Source organism: Suncus etruscus, chromosome 5 (genome assembly GCF_024139225.1).
Source record: "Suncus etruscus isolate mSunEtr1 chromosome 5, mSunEtr1.pri.cur, whole genome shotgun sequence".
In the NCBI taxonomy this organism is placed as follows: domain Eukaryota; kingdom Metazoa; phylum Chordata; class Mammalia; order Eulipotyphla; family Soricidae; genus Suncus; species Suncus etruscus.
In genome coordinates, this window is record NC_064852.1 from 10,862,892 (window position 1) to 10,879,428 (window position 16,537).

General features: G+C 36.6%; 1 protein-coding gene across 1 annotated transcript; it reads right to left on the reverse strand.

Annotated features, from left to right (window-relative positions):
- Positions 1 to 11,399: 11,399 nt before the first annotated feature.
- On the reverse strand, positions 11,400 to 12,353 carry LOC126009652 (olfactory receptor 1B1). The gene has a single exon (XM_049774205.1). The coding sequence runs from the start codon at positions 12,351 to 12,353 to the stop codon at positions 11,400 to 11,402; it is 954 nt and encodes a 317-aa protein (XP_049630162.1).
- Positions 12,354 to 16,537: the final 4,184 nt, after the last annotated feature.

Below are 16,537 nucleotides of genomic sequence, written 5' to 3' on the forward strand. Positions count from 1 at the left end.
TTTTAGGTGTATTTATAATTTACATTATAAATTATAGCATATAATTTATATTAATGTTTATATTAACGTTTTATAAATGACTTGTTATTATACTACAGTACACCCACAACCAGAGTAAAAGCATCTCTACCAAGATCTCCAGATTCCCTTTCACTATTAGTCCTCATTCAGTGAACTCAGCTCTTAATGGATACTCTAAGAGTCTGTTATTCCTGGCCATAATTTATTCCCCTCCTATAAGTCTTTGTCCTCTGCATCTGAGAGAGATATATTATTTAATATTCTCCCTTTAAATCACTTCATTGACTCTTATGTGCATTAGAAGACTCAAGCCAGGATAGATTGGTAAGAGACTTCTAAAACTATCTTAGCATGCAGTTCATATTTCTGGGACCATTCATTACCCATCTTGGGGTGTGTTATTCCTTTCTTTTACTTTATAGGGCTTTCGTTCTTTTCTGAAGAAGTATGTTATTTCTTAATTTTTTTTATCTTTACCTTTTATTGTATTATTTTTTATTTTGGAGCCAGGCTTGGCAGAGTGTGGTGCTGACTCTTAGTTCTGTGCTCAGGGATGACACCTGGAAGTGTTCAAAAGACTATATGTGGTACCAGAGATAAAGGCTTCTTTTCTAATTAATTTTATTGAAACCATTGTGATCTACAAAGTCCTTCATAATAGAATTTCAGATATACAGTGAGTCAGGGCCATTCCTACCACCAGTGTCAACCTCCCTCCACCAATGAACCCAGAGTGCAACTATATACCACCACCCTTTGTGCCTTGACCTGCCAGTATAACAGACCCATTTAAGTTTAAATTTATAAAGTTTAGGTCTCTTGATTATAATGTTATTGACTTTGGCTTGAATATTTAGTTCTGTCCTTATTTTTCTCCACCAATGCATCTGAGACCACTTGACCCTTGGCCCCCAGCCTTTATTTCTAGCCAACATAGACAGACATTATGTATACTACAGATGGGCATGAGACAGACATTGAGGTGGCCAACACATACACTAATGTATGCACATAGACAGACACTGAGGATCTATTTATGAGTTGCAGTTGAAAAGCTGACCCAGGTGGAATGGGTCAGAACACTTAAAAAATATAAAGCAGACAAGTCAGATGGGAAGGTTTTCCATTTTCTAGGCAAATCATCATTGGTGAGGGTAAACTTCACTGAAGAAAGACTTCCTGAACTGGATTGTGTATAGAACATTCTTTAACGCAATCCTAATTTTTAAGTCTAGAAAACTAAGCAATATGGTAATGAGCACTGTAAAAGATGTCTACACTATGAAGTATCATCTAGTAGGTCTTGAGCATCCAAGTTCCTTTCCTGAAAGCATGAGCATTATGGTATAATGGTAAGCTACCTAAAATTGAAAATAAATTGCAATAACATAATGAATGAGCACTGTAGCAGGAATTTATGGCATGCGGTTGTATTTTCCATTGTTATCTGTGAACATAAACATTAGGTCATATTAGCAGGCATAATCAAATGGAAGATGAATAAATTAAAATTTTTGTCAAGACATTATCTTAATAATAATTAAGATAATGATAATTGAAGCCTCATCCCCCCCATTCTTCCTAGGTAACTTGACCTTACCTGAAAGACCCCGCCCATTTCCTGGGAGGGGTCTTGGAAAAGGTAGATAAGGCTTTGATTAGGGGATTAGGCTCTTTTGGTCTTTTGCCAGCATGGAGGTCAAAGGGAAGATGGCTGAAAGGAGTTAAGATGCAGGGCTAGCTAAGAATGGCTGAATGCTTAAAAGGTCATGATATAGGCCACACATGTGGTAGATAGGGCATGAATAAAGTTGATGCTTCCTGAAGCCTGCCTGTGAGTGAGTTCAATACCCGTCGCTTTCCTAGACCCCAGACCTGCTGGTTGATGGGGGATGAAGCCACGTGGCCATGGCCTAAGAATAAAGGCCTCCATCCCTCACTATTCACCACCATCGCTAATTATTTAATTCTACAATAATGTCTTCTGAGTCTAATGTAATATAGCATTGCAATGTGAAACTAGGGTGACTAACATATCTCCAAGTTCCACTGTGGACAAAAAGAGTTATTATAGACATATTAAAATTAAGGCATTAAAACTTCTTGCAGCGAGCACTGGAGTGAGAGACCATGGCTTCCAAATGCAATCTGCACCTGTTTCTGGCTGGACTCAAAGGCAGATGATCAGAATTGTGCTTCAACCCAGGAGTCTGAATGGGTCAAAGCCCCATTCAAATCAAACTTTTTTTTTTTTTTTTTTTTTTTTGGTTTTTGGGTCACACCCGGCAGCGCTCAGGGGTTACTCCTGGCTCTATGCTCAGAAATCACTCCTGGCAGGTTCGTGGGACCACATGGGATGCCGGGATTTGAACCAACGACCTTCTGCATACAAGGCAAACACCTTACCTCCATGCTATCTCTCCAGCCCCCAAATCAAAACTTTTTGGGGGGGGCACACCCAGCGGTGCTCAGGAGTTATTCCTGGCTGTCTGCTCAGAAACAGCTCCTGGCAGGCACGGAGGACCATATGGGACACCGAGATTCGAACCAACCACCTTAGGTCCTGGATCAGCTGCTTGCAAGGCAAACGCCGCTGTGCTATCTCTCCGGGCCCCAAATCAAAACTTTTTAAGAGAAGCACCTTACACTCTATATTACCTCTTCCACCCTTTTGAACAAAATTTCTTTGATTCACTATTTGTCAGCTACTAAAATTCCTTTCTGTGATATGCAGAAATTTCACAAAACATCCAATAAAACTCAAGTTGTAAGGGATCAAGCTTTCAGTCAGCACTCAGACCTCAAAATCCTCAGAGAACGCACACAAGTGAAAAGGCCTTTGGATGTAATGGTTGTGGGAAATTCTTCAATAAAAATAGTTTTGTATTAGGCTGAACTCCCAGCAGCCACATCCACAGCTACAGCCACAGCCATGCCAATGACCCATTTCTCTGCTTCATGACTAAGCTCTACAGAGACACCAAGCCAACAAAAATATCAAATATATGAGTTTGGGGGCTGAAAATTTTAGGGTCTTCTTGGAATAGGGAAGGGAAGTCTCCCTTTACCCAACTCTTCACTTCCAGAAGCAGGATAATTCTGGAGGTGAGACACCTATGATAATGATAAATGTGGGGAAATTTTCTAGTATAAACCAAATCTCTCCAATTATCTGAGAGAATGATTGGTCACTTCACCAGCCAGAGAATTCATATGGACAGTAAACGCTGTGAATATGATAAAAAAAATGGAAGAACTTTTAGCTAAAAATCAATTCTCAAGGAACTTCAGACATTTTAAACAGGATATACTATAGGGGCCAGAGAGATAGCACAGCAGTAGAATGTTTGTCTTGCATGTGGGCAAACCTGTGTTCGATCCTGGCATCCCAGATGAGATTTCTATGTGTAGAGCCAGGAATAACCCCTGAGCACCTCCAGGTGTGGCCCAAACCCTCCCAAAAGGAAAGAACTATATAAATATAACAACTATGGGGAAACTTTCAAGTCCAAAACCAAAGCACATCATAAAGAATATACTTTAGATAAATCTTACCTATGAATGTGAAAAAACTTTCAGAAAGAAATTAAACTTAGAAATAAGCAGGTAACTTACATGGAAGGAAAATCCTATTACTATCATAGATGTGAGATCGTTTTCAACATAGCATCCTATCTAAGAATTCACCAGAAAATTGAAGAAAAAGAAACTCCTGGAGCTAAGGAGATAGCTCAGGGATCAGGGTGTACCTTTTGCATGAACCAGGGCTTGAACTCAAACCCTGTCACAACATGCTTCCCCAAGATTACCCCCCCCCCAGCATTACCCTGGAGGTCCCTGAGTACTGCTAAGTATGAAACTGAAGATTCCCCAACACTGCCAGTTTGGCATAGTAGTCCCCAGCCTCACAGGTTCTGATAAGCACCACACCCCTAGCCTAGTCATTGCTCGGTGTTTCCTCTGGCCCTGTGAGCATTATTTAAGAGAACTTCCAAAAATAAATTTCATTAATTCAATGAATGGAATGATTAGATTTTTTTTCTGCTATAGTCCATAGTTTTTAAAAAAAAAAAACCTATGGAAAACATTTTATCATGAATAAATATCTACCATGTACATTTCATAGTCAAAAATGAGACTTTACAGCACATATAGAAAGAGTAAATACATGCATAAATATTAAAAAGGGACTGAAGAGATAATACAGGGGCAAAGTATTTCCCTTCCATGCTGTTGATCCTTGGCATCACTATATATTATTACCTTATATCACCAAGAGTGAATCCTAACCGAAGAGCCAGGAGTAAGCCCTAGACACCAGACACCATATGAGCCATCAACAGTTCAAAAGAGATGGAATATTTTATTTGAGATTTGAGTAAGAAGCTTATGATGAAGGTCTGAAACACAAAATCCTATCATCACAATTTTATCATTATTCCTTCATAGAAAACCACTTTAAAATGTATGATTCAGGTGATTATTTTCAATTGGTATTATCTTCACTAGATTTTTTGTTTGTTTTTTTGGCCACACCCAGTGAGGCTCATGGATTACTACGGGCTATTTGCTCAAAAATCGTTCCTGGCTTGGGCGACCATATGGGACGCTGGGGGATGGAACTGCGTCCGTCCTAGGTTAGCGCCAGCAAGGCAGACAGACACCTTACCGCTCTGCTTCACCGCTCTGGCCCCTTCACTAGATATTTGATAATTCTCATGGGAAACAAACCACTGAAGATATCTATATGGTAAATATTTTGCATAAACTCAACCCTCAATAAACTGATACTTTAGAGAAATTTATTTTTTAAAAACATGCAAATTTGGGCGCTGGAGCGATAGCACATCAGGGTGTTTCTCTTGCATGAATCTGACCTAGATTCGATCTTCTGCATCCTAAATGGACACTTGAGCCCTCAACAGTAATTTCTGAGCACAGAGCCAGGAGCAACCTCTGAGTGCCACCAAGTGTGCCCCAAAGCAAAACAAAAAATATGCAAATTTTCTGATCATGATGAAACTTCAATCAATGAATACTCTTTAAATTATAAAGTAAGTCTCCTTGTATTTAGACCATAATTTGTCTTTCCATGTCCCTTATGTTTTGGTGGGCCTATGCAAACAAATGCCACTTTAATACCGTTTTTTACTAAGTTCCCTTGACTCCAATCCTTAAGAAAAACAACCCACTAAAACTTTTGAGGTTAACTTAAACTAGTAAGCATGTGCATGGAACTAGAGAAATGTACTTTGCCCTCAATGTTTAAAGAGTTACATAAGTCTAATGTCTTTAGATTATAATGTGTGCTGCTAAGAAACAGTATGTACTACAACTGGGGATTTGAGGGACAAAGTAATTGTATTGCACATGGGTTTAGTTTTGTTTTTCTTAATGTTCTTTGGCTGAAAGTTCAAGGCTGGGATATCATCGATGGGAATACCGTGAATTTTGTTTATGGGTGATTGGGCTTCCACTGTAACTTTACCCTTTCCTCTTTCTCTGCATCTTTGTTGTCATAATTAAAATTAAAAAATTAAAAAAATTAAAAAAAAAAAAAAACAAAACAAAAAAAAACAAAAGCAAACCACAAAAAAAATAAATAAATTATAAAGTAAGTAAAACTTAAAATGTAATGAATAGGTTATATAAAGTACAACTTTTTAAGATCCATACAAAATAAATGAATGTCTTTCATTTTTTTTAAAATTAAAATGAAAGACATTCTTGCAATAATTTTCAGAGACAAAAAAGATGAGTGCTGGAAGATGCAGCTCACGACATGAAGCTCACCACAAAGAGTGATGAGTGTTGTTAGAGAAATAACTACATTGAGAACTATCCTAACAATGTGAATGAATGAGGAAAGTAGAAAATCTGCCTTGAGTACAGGTGTGGGTGGGGTGGGATGGAGGGAGATTTGGGACATTGATGGTGGAAATGTTGCACTGGTGAAGGGGGGTGTTCTTTACATGACTAAAATCAAAATATAACTACAATCATATTTGTAATCACGGTGTTTAAATAAAGATTAAAAAATAAGTAAACAACACCCACAAAAATAGATGAATGGGAGAAATCTTAAGTATATCAAGATACATGAAAGATGAATGGATAAATTTCTATAATGTGAGTCCTCATAAATATAAATCTTCTATGTAGCATATAATATCTATTTCCCTGGCCCAGAACACCCTTTTTTTGTTTTTTTTTTTTGTTTTTTGGTTTTTGGTTTTTGGGTCACACCCGGCAGCGCACAGGGGTTACTCCTGGCTCTACCTTTCAGAAATTGCCCTTGGCAGGCACAGGGGACCATATTGGATGCTGGGATTTGAACCACCATCCTTCTGCAAGAAAGGCAAATGCCTTACCTCCAGGCTATCTCTCTGGCCCCAAGAGAGTTACTTTTTTTTTTTATCAAATCAGGATAATATTGTCAATATCTAGCTGATCTAAATTGTGCGTTTAATACAACTCCCAAATTCCTTTTGGTTATTTCTCTTCAGAATGAAAATTGCTAGGCATTATTGGGTTAACAGAATTTAACATAGAAAAGAACAAGATAAAAGCAGAGATTCAGGATGGCATGGTGCTGTTTCCTCCTGCACTTACATTATTTTTGTGAGAAATAAATCATCTTGGTGTCAGGGAAATTATCTCCAAGTTCAGATACAATGTTTTATGTGAAAGAGTCTCATATTCATGGTGCAGCATTGCATGATCTCCCAAGCACTATCATATGTGACCAAGAAGCACTATACTGAAAACAGCCCAAGAGCACTGCTAGGAGTAGTTCAAAGAAAAAAGAAACTGAGTACATATTTTGCAAGTACTAAGCATTGACTTCAATCTACAACCCACCAGCAAGTTAAGTATCATCATCAATATCCTTTAGGATCCCTGAGCACTGCTTAGAAGCCTGCCAAAAATAAATTTGAGGGGTCAGGGATGACATTCAGCTCTAATGTACATGCCTTTTATGCGTGAGATCCTGGGTTAAAATTTAATCACTAATAAAAAATTCTTGTACATTGCTGATAAATAAAAGATACAAGATCATAGGGTTTCACTCCTGACATCTTTAGGCTCAGTAAAGCAGCAAGTGGGTATGCACTCTGTTGATGGATGTGGTGTTGAGATGATGTATGTACGAAAAGTGTAATTAACAGTATTATGAATCCTGATACCTCAATAATAATTGTTTAACTTTTTTTTAAATGTTAACTATTAGAGTTATACCTGGTGATGCTCAAGTCTTTCTCCTGGCCATATGACATTCCAGGAATAAAATCCAGGCAGACCAACCAACATGCAAGACAAGTGTCTGATCTGCTCTATTGTCACTCCAGCCCCATAAATTTTTTCTTTTGTTTTATGGCCATGTTCATGGTGCTCAGGGGTAACTGGTGGCTCTATGCTCAGAAATTACTCCTGGCAGGCTCAGAGACCATATGGGATGCCACTGATTGAATTCAGGTTGGCCACATGCAAGGCAAAAGCTTACCCACTTTACTATCGCTCCAGATCCTAAAATTCCTTTTTTTTTTAAAAAAAAATTAATATGCTTTTTAGCAGCTACAAAATGTATAGTGTTTGAGTCCCTTTATTCATCCACCCATGTGGACATTTCAAATTCATTGAATATAAAAATTCCAGAACCTATGGGGAGAATAATCATGTATAAGTGAACATGCCCAGATTAAACCTGTGTTGTCCATCTTTTTCCAGTCTGGAGAAACCAATGTTCTCACTTTAGTATGCATTTATCTTTCTTTCCTTTGTTTTTTTTTTTCACCCTAAAAAACTCATTTTCTTTCTTGAACATATATCTCTCTTTCTCTCCCCTCACATCTTTCTAAATTTATTTCAGTGAAAACTATTTCCTTCACTAAAATAAATAAATAAGTATAGAGCTGTGTCAGCCAGAATCTTTAAAAATTAAAACAAGATATTATAAATGATTCAAATATCACATTTTATGTATTTACCAAAAACAATCAAAGCAGTTATTTGAAGATATACATGTACTCCCGTGTTCATTGAGACAGTTTTTACAACAACAAAAACTGGAAACTACCTTGAAACTGATGAATAGATAAAGAAAATGTGGTATATAGATCAAATAGAATTCTGTGCAGTACTAAAGATGAAATCCTAACATTAACAGAAAAATGGATAAAACTAAAAGTATTTTTAGTTTTGTTAATTAAAAAAGTTAATTGAAAGACAGAATGACAAACAAATGAACTAATAAAACAATAACAAATTTTTACTGTAAGACCAATTATTTATTATCAGAAGAATAATATCAAGGTGCTAGAGCAAAAGGTAGGAGCAAGGAGAAAAGGAAATAATAAGCATTAATTTTTTATGATAATATGTGACTGAAAACTATGTTTAATATAACTGAATATAAAAAAGAGATTGATCACCATTTAAGTCGATGATGATGTTACTTTCCATTATTACAATCTTTTTTTATATATATAATTTTTATTTTGACCATATTGGCTTACATATCTTTCACAGTAGTATTTTAGGTACATATTAACATTGAATCAGGGGAATTTCCATCACCAAATTTGTCCTTCCTCCATCCCCTGTTCCATCCTGCATCCCATTTCCCCCACCCTCACCCCCCAGGCTGCTAGAATAAGTGGTCTCCACTGTGTCTAGCTTACTACATAGCGATCACATATCTGTTTGGTCCTGTATCCTCCCTTATTTCCCCCTCTATTTGAGAGGCAGAACTAGATAGTTCAAGTTATGTGGTTCTGCTTCTGAAGGTGAAAAGTTTCCAATAAGATTTTTAAAGATACACTTAAGAGGTAAGTTTCATAGTTTTAACATGTATTATTTAACAAATGATTACACAGGTTAGATATAAGAAAACTTAACTTTCACAGAAAATAGAATAATGATTACCATATAATAAGGAGTGGAGAATTAAAGAAAAGACTAAGGGAAAACTACAACTAGTAGAAAATTCCTAGAGATATAATGCCAGTCATTATAGAAAATAATACTGTATTGCAACACATATATTGTATATATGTATCAAATCAACACATTGAATGCCTTAAGTTTATATATGCTAATTATATCTCATAAACTTTTAGATTAGCATTGCAAATTTCTTTGAGGGAAGGGGTTAAAGGCCACTCCTAGTAGTGCTCAGGGTTTATTCCTCCTGACTCTGTGTTCAGGACTGAAACAGACTGGCCATATGGAAAGTTAGCTCCTAAACCTATGTATCTATTGAGCCAGGAAAATTAATTAAATATCTCCAACCTGTCAATTATTTTTAGATCTCAAAATGAACAACGTCTCATACATTCTCCAAAAGTTAAGAGCCCATTGTTTCTCCATTGTTGAATTGGTTCATTCTTCTTTACTTCACACAGTGAACTATTATTATTGCATTTTATACAAACTTTTAAAAGATAATTAACATGGGTATGTTTTCATTTCAATATTGTAAATTATATAAATTTAATTATAATTAAAATGATAATTAAAATAAATGTTATTAAATTTTTATTGAAAACTTATTAAAATAAATATAATTAAAATGATAATTAAAATAAATTTAAAAGCAGCAAATAGCATTTGCACCTATTAAAGTGAGATACTCATCATCTAAGAGACCTGAGACAGGGAATGACAAGGTGATGACAGATTCAATAATTAATTGGGGGGCCAGAGCAATAGCACAGCAGGTAGGGCATTTGCCTTGCATTCAAAACCTGGGTTTGATCCCTGACATCCCATATGGTCTCCTGAGCCTGCCAGGAATAGTTTCTATGCATTGAGCCAGAAATAATTCCATACCACTGCTTGTTGTGATCCCCCTAAAATAAAAAGGATAAATTTCAAATCCATGCCTGCTCATGAAATGGAACAAGTATGAAATTGGGTTTTTTGTTTGTTTGTTTGTTTGTTTTTGTTTTCAGGCCACACCCATTTGATGCTCAGGGGTTACTCTTGGCTAAGCGCTCAGAAATTGCCCCTGGCTTGGGGGGCCCCTGGCCTTGGGACCGAACTGAGGTCCTTCCTTGACTATCACTTGCAAGGCAGACACCTTACCTCTAGGGCCATCTTACCGGCCCCACAAGTATGAAATTGTAATCTCTATTTACCTAAACTTTTTTCCTCCATTAACTTTTTGATATAATTCAAAACACAACCAAAATATTACATTAAGTTTAACATGTCTTAAATAATTCTATTCTCCCTATTTTAAAATTCAATATTTTATGGTACACATGTGCTCTCTGGGCTGATATATGTGGTGTCTGTATGCATATGTCACCCACATCTCTCCTCTTGGATGTGGACTTTCATACTTTCACATTGGAGTATGTACTGGGGCTTTAGCTTTTTGTGGAGAAGCCTGCATTCTCCCTTAAGCATGTTTCTATCTATCTATCTCTAGCATCTATCTGTTAGAAGGGAATGTAAGTTGAGAATTAACTGTTGCTATTTTGCTTCTGTAACCATGCTTTACTTTAGACATAAGAACTGCCATGACAGACACAGCCTGACAAAAAAGGGACTAGGCCCAAGCTAGTTACAGGACCTTTAAGGGCATGTACTGGGACAGTTAGATATACTTGCAACATCTGGTGGCCTGCGGGCAATAAATCTTATATAACTTCATGCCAAGTTTGTGGGCACCCGGTGGCACCCAAGCCCCTGCTCTACTACTTCAGCCAACCAGTTTAAACCTGGCTGATGCAACATGTACTAAGAACCTATAGTTTTATCCCTAGCTTGAAGCCCCAGCAGCTCTATAAAAGCAAATCCCATCAGGGGCGGGGGTTGCCACCTGCAAGAGGTGCAGAATGCTGGTAATAAACTCTCTTGCTTTTGTATTACTGACTCATCTCCTGCCTTTGTAGGTCAGTCCTCAAATTTGGAGCTAATTATCTATCTATCTATCCATCCATTCACTTATCCATTCATCCAGCCATCCATCTATCTTTTTATCTATCTATCTCTCCATGCTTCTATCTATCTATCTATGAAAGGAGCATCAGAAGTATACTTGAGGACATCCTGACTACATGTGCCATAAATAAATAAATAAATAAATAAATAAATAAATAAATAATAAGGAATGAGTACACTTGCATCAGAGAACCATAGTCACAAAAGTCAAATCTGGATTTCTTTAAATGGTTCACTCTCTCTTATACTTTGTCTCCTATGCACTCCTTTTCTCTCCTTCTACCCCATCTTTATTTCACTCCTCATTTTCCCTCTCACACACGTACACACACATAATGCCCCTTCATGCTCATTTTCTTCCCATTCATTTTTTAACCTTACCCAACTTACTTTTTTTTAACTTACCCAACATATTTTTAGAAGTTTAATCAGGAGTCCACCTTCCCTTTTCCAAACAACCTATGGAGTGCACCTTTAACATCCTTGTTACGGAGGCTGTACACAAATGGGTTGGCCAAGGGTGTAATGGCAGTATACATCACTGAAGCTACCATGTCCTGTTCCTGTGAGTTCTGGGAATGTGGCTGGAAGTAGACCCAAATGATGGTGCCATAGAGGAATCCAACCATAGTGAGGTGGGATCCACAAGTAGAAACTGCACGGAGACGACCAGAAGCTGAAGGCAAACGTAGGATGGTGGCCCCAATGCGTGCATAGGAGAGTAAAATCAAGGTACAGGGACCTAGCATGAGGAAGCCACCCTCCAGGAATATAGCCATCTCATTGGAATGTATGTCGGAACAAGAAGCTCGAAGAAGTGGCCGGTGGTCACAAAAGAAGTGGGGAAGGATAACATTGCCCTGAGCATCCCCAGCCCAGGACAGGGGGAAGATGAGACCAACATGCAGCATGGTATGCGCTATAGACACCACCCAGCATAAGGCCAGTAAGCGAGCACACAGTTGACGATTCATCACTGAATGGTAGTGCAGAGGGTCACAGATGGCCACGTAGCGATCCAGAGCCATCACAGAAATCACCAGTGTATCTGTCACTCCAAATGCATAAAAGAAAAAGAATTGGGACAAGCAACGGGCTGCAGAAATAGCTGGATAATTAGAGGCCAGATGAGCCAGCAATTGAGGTAGGATGACTGTAGACAGGCCCATATCTATCACAGAGAGCCCACGGAGCAGGTAGTACATAGGTGACTGGAGCCTGGAGTCCCTGGAGATCAGCAGCACCAGAGTCACATTCCCTAGTAAGCTTACCAGGTAAATAGTCAGGAACAGGAAAAATAGAAGACTGGCAGGAACCCTAGATTTTGAGAATCCAATAAGCAAGAAGACTGGAGAATGTGAAGCATTAGGGAGACAGCCCATGATGAATGAGAAGGAGATGCCTGGAAGAGTCCCCAACTAGAAAAATACCAAAACACAGATAAGATGTTACAATAATGCAATTATAAAAGTTTTATGTTATCTCAGCTCCTTAAAGACATAAAATCAACTCCTATTTGTTTCTTCCACCTTTTCTATTACTTTATTCCCTTAATTTATTATAGCACCTCTCCCATGTCTTTCATTTCACCCATCTGAACTTTTCCTTTCACGTAAGCTTTATACTCTGATAAAGTCACTCTCATAGATGTAAACCCAACTACTCCTTTACTTCCTAATAACAACAAAAAAAAAACCATGAAATGTTACCTGCATTCACTGTCTCTAAATTCTCATCTTGTATTCACACCTAATCCCATTGAAATACACATTATTTCTTCTCTCTGAACCTGTAAAAAACATATCATTTAACATGTAGCATGTAAACAAAGCATCTAATCCTTGTAATAGTTGGCCTTTATGATGAACATCCTTTAGGTAGTCACAAAATTAGTCGTTTTTCCTTTGCATATAATTTTGTAGATTAGAGACATTATCACTACTACTCATATAATTGCACCAACCAAACACTGGGAATCTCTGTCCCTCAGTTCATGCTACTTAATCATTAGGTATTTTTTATAGTTATCCATAGGTCTTAGTGCATTTATATTTAAGTATTGGTGTCTCTGGCCAATATTAATTTCATAGCTTCATTACCAATACTCTGTCCCTCCCAGTATATATTGATGCAGAACAAAATTTTAAGATATTATTCCATCTTTAAACAGATATTTTATAATAAAATTAAAAAAGGTTACTCTGACTTCTAAGGAATTTCCATTGTCAGAATCCTCCTATGCATCATACTCAAACTGAGTCTCCTGCCCAGTGCTATCTTCACACCTTAAGCATAGTAAGTAATCAAATTTCTATCATTTTAACATGCTATTTTGATTATAACATATCCCTAATTTATGAGAAACTATATAACACAAATATCTTTTTACCCAATGAGATACAAATTTAGATAAAACATAATTACCATCCTGATCCACCAAGAGTGGACTATTAAAACCTCTGAACCACTAAGACTGATATTATATATACTTCCATACATTCTTGAAAGAAGTTATGAATTTATTATGGGGAGCAAGAGATAAATATCACCGCATAAAGTTGTGATTTTTAAAAGGTTTTAATATTATTATTATAAACACCCATTCACTTACTAATCAACAAACAAACTAAAGTATTGCTTCAGTTCACTTATCTTTTCCTATCACCTCCTCTCTAAGATATCCAAGTTCCTGAATCTTAAGTAAACAATTTTCTTTATTTATACTAATATTTCATATATTTACTTTTTTATTTTTATTGTGACCAAAGTGCATTACAAATCTTTCACTGCATCATTTATGGTACATAGTGACAATGAATGAGGGGCATTTCCACCACCAGTGCTGTCCTCCCTCCACCCCTGTTCCCAGCATGTATCCCATATCGCCCTCCATTACCCCCCAGAATGCTAGTGCAACTGGTCTCCACTTTACAGCTTGTTGTAGATTGAGCATCCATTCCACCGTCATTGGAGAAAAAAAGGGTAAAAAAGGGAGAAAAAAATTTGGTAATGACTACCAAAAAAAGAAAGAGAGGAAAAAAAATGGAAGAAAAAAAGAAAAAATGCACCTGGCGAATAAAAATAAAAGTAAATCACCAAATAATAACCACAAGAGTGAAAAAGAAAGAGTAAAGTGGAAGAAAAAAGAGAAGGAAAATAAAGTCAAAAACTAACAAATCAAAACAAAACAAGAAAAAGTATAGGTGCTGGAGTGGTAGGGTTTGGCGTTCCCCCCACTTTTTTTTTTTTTTTTTGCATAGGCACAGTAAGCATTGGGGAAGAAAGGGAATTCCCGTGGCCTAAGAGATTCAGGGTTTCTCCATCCTTGAAGCATACCATCATGGGATCAACTCCTGGCTCCATATATACTCATTACCTCCATCCCAAATGCTTTTTTATGGTGCCAGGAAACTTTCCTCTCAGTTGTGTGTGAGAAAATTAAGCCACTGTAGCTAGCGATCTTGGTATTTGTGCAGGTTATAGGTCAGGGTCTAGGTTAGAGTCTTTATGGTTCTAGAGGTTCCTATCCATCATTGTTGTTGTGTTCAGTCTTCTGTAACACTTGCTCCCTGTTTCGTTCAGTCCCTAAGCCGAAGCCTAGGATATTATGGATCCAAAGGTTCTGCTCAGTCTCTGTTGTCCAGGTTGGGCCTCTGCAATAAGACATCTTGTTGTTGTTGTTGTTGTTGTTGTTGTTGGAGTCCTGGGCTACAGCCTAGGATAGGGTTTTCCTTCATATATTTACTTTTACTACAGATATTCCAAGAATAATATTTGTAAGTTTAAGATTATCTAAAACTTATAAAAGTATAGAAAACTTTAAGTAAGTTGTGGTGACTAGATATTGTGATTTATTATTATTTAGATACCTAATATAATTCAATATATTCTGTTTATTTTTGTTTTTATTACTATGTAATACTTATGGGCATAGTGAAGTATATTCACTTTTATCTGTATGCACATTTGTATCTTTTATTTATTATACAGAGAATGAGTATTGAAGCTCACTGAAGTATGGTATATATTTCTTTTCTCAATGTTATAACTCTCTTCCATGAGTGTCTTGATGTGTCTTAGTTTTGCATCACTCAAGCACAGAATAAACATAAAAACTAAAGAGTTTAAGTAGCTGACAATTATCTTTTTATTATAATGTAACTGACGTATAACACTAAGCTTTTGCTTGCCAATGAATTCATTTTAAAGACATCTAGCTAAGACAAGCACATTGCCTGCAACATAACCCGATAAAGACCCAAGCTACACCATCCATAAGATGATCCTTTTAGAAAAAAGAAAACAAAACAAAGAAACCTAGATAAACTGACCAGTTATATAACTGTCCTATTCTCCCTACCCTTTAATTTACATTTAAAATCAATAAATAGCAAACCCACTAAACTCTAAGCACTGTACCCCCTCAATCCAATTAAAAGTAGAGACCCCAAATGTATTGATATATATATATATATCTTCTCTTTCTTACTCTTCTCCCTCTTACCTTTTTACCTTCCTTCTCACCATCCATCTCCTCATTTCTCTACATTATGTGATTAAGTTAATATTATATTTCTTCATTGACTTGTGAATAACAAACATAATTTTCTCCAGTTTTCCTGATAGCTGTTGTTTAACTACATAAGAACCAGCCCTGCTGCAGCTTTGGATACTGCAGTGGAAATAGCTGGAAGTACTAGCACAAATAGCACAGATCTAGCTAAGGGTCCACAGACATTTTTTGATATTAAATTGCTATTGTTGCAGATAAAATATGCAATTACTTTTGCAAATTTAACATTAAATAAAATATATATTCATGCCTTAAAATGTATAGTTTATATCTTGTAATATAGCAACTATCTTTATCATTTTATATATCTACTATAATTAAATATAGCATAATTATGAAGCAAGTTATTTCAACTTTTACTTCTTAAGGATATTAATTAGCAGTCCTCACTATCTAAAGATCTATGACAATAGTTGCAGTATAACCTACAATACTCAACAATAGTTGCAGTATATGTTATACACATAGCCCTTATGTGTACCCAAACATCATACAAAGCACTTAAGGTGTGTAGTTTTATTTATTAGATCTAAAATAATAACATATGTAATTTATTCTTTTTTTTAAGAAAATTTCTTTATATACACAATCAGTATAATAATTAGTATTTAACACATAAAGATGAACACCTTGAACACTGCTTCACTCAAATTATTTTTGCCCATTAATTATACAATAACTGCTACTCCCCCAATTCTGATATTAGGGTGTTCTTGTTGTTGTTGTTGTTGTTTTGGGGCCACACCCGGTAACACTAAGGAATTACTCCTGACTTGGCACTCAGAATTTCTCCTGGCTGGGGGACCATATGGGACACTGGGGGATCAAACCAGGTCTGTCCTGGATCAGCCACATGCACGCCAAACACCCTACTGCTGTGCTATCACACCAGCCCCTAGGGTAGTTGTTTGTTTGTTTGTTTTATTTTATTTTGTTTTCAAAATCCTTAATAGTGAAAGTTTTTTGAATTGAGTTCTATCAGTGTTTAACTCT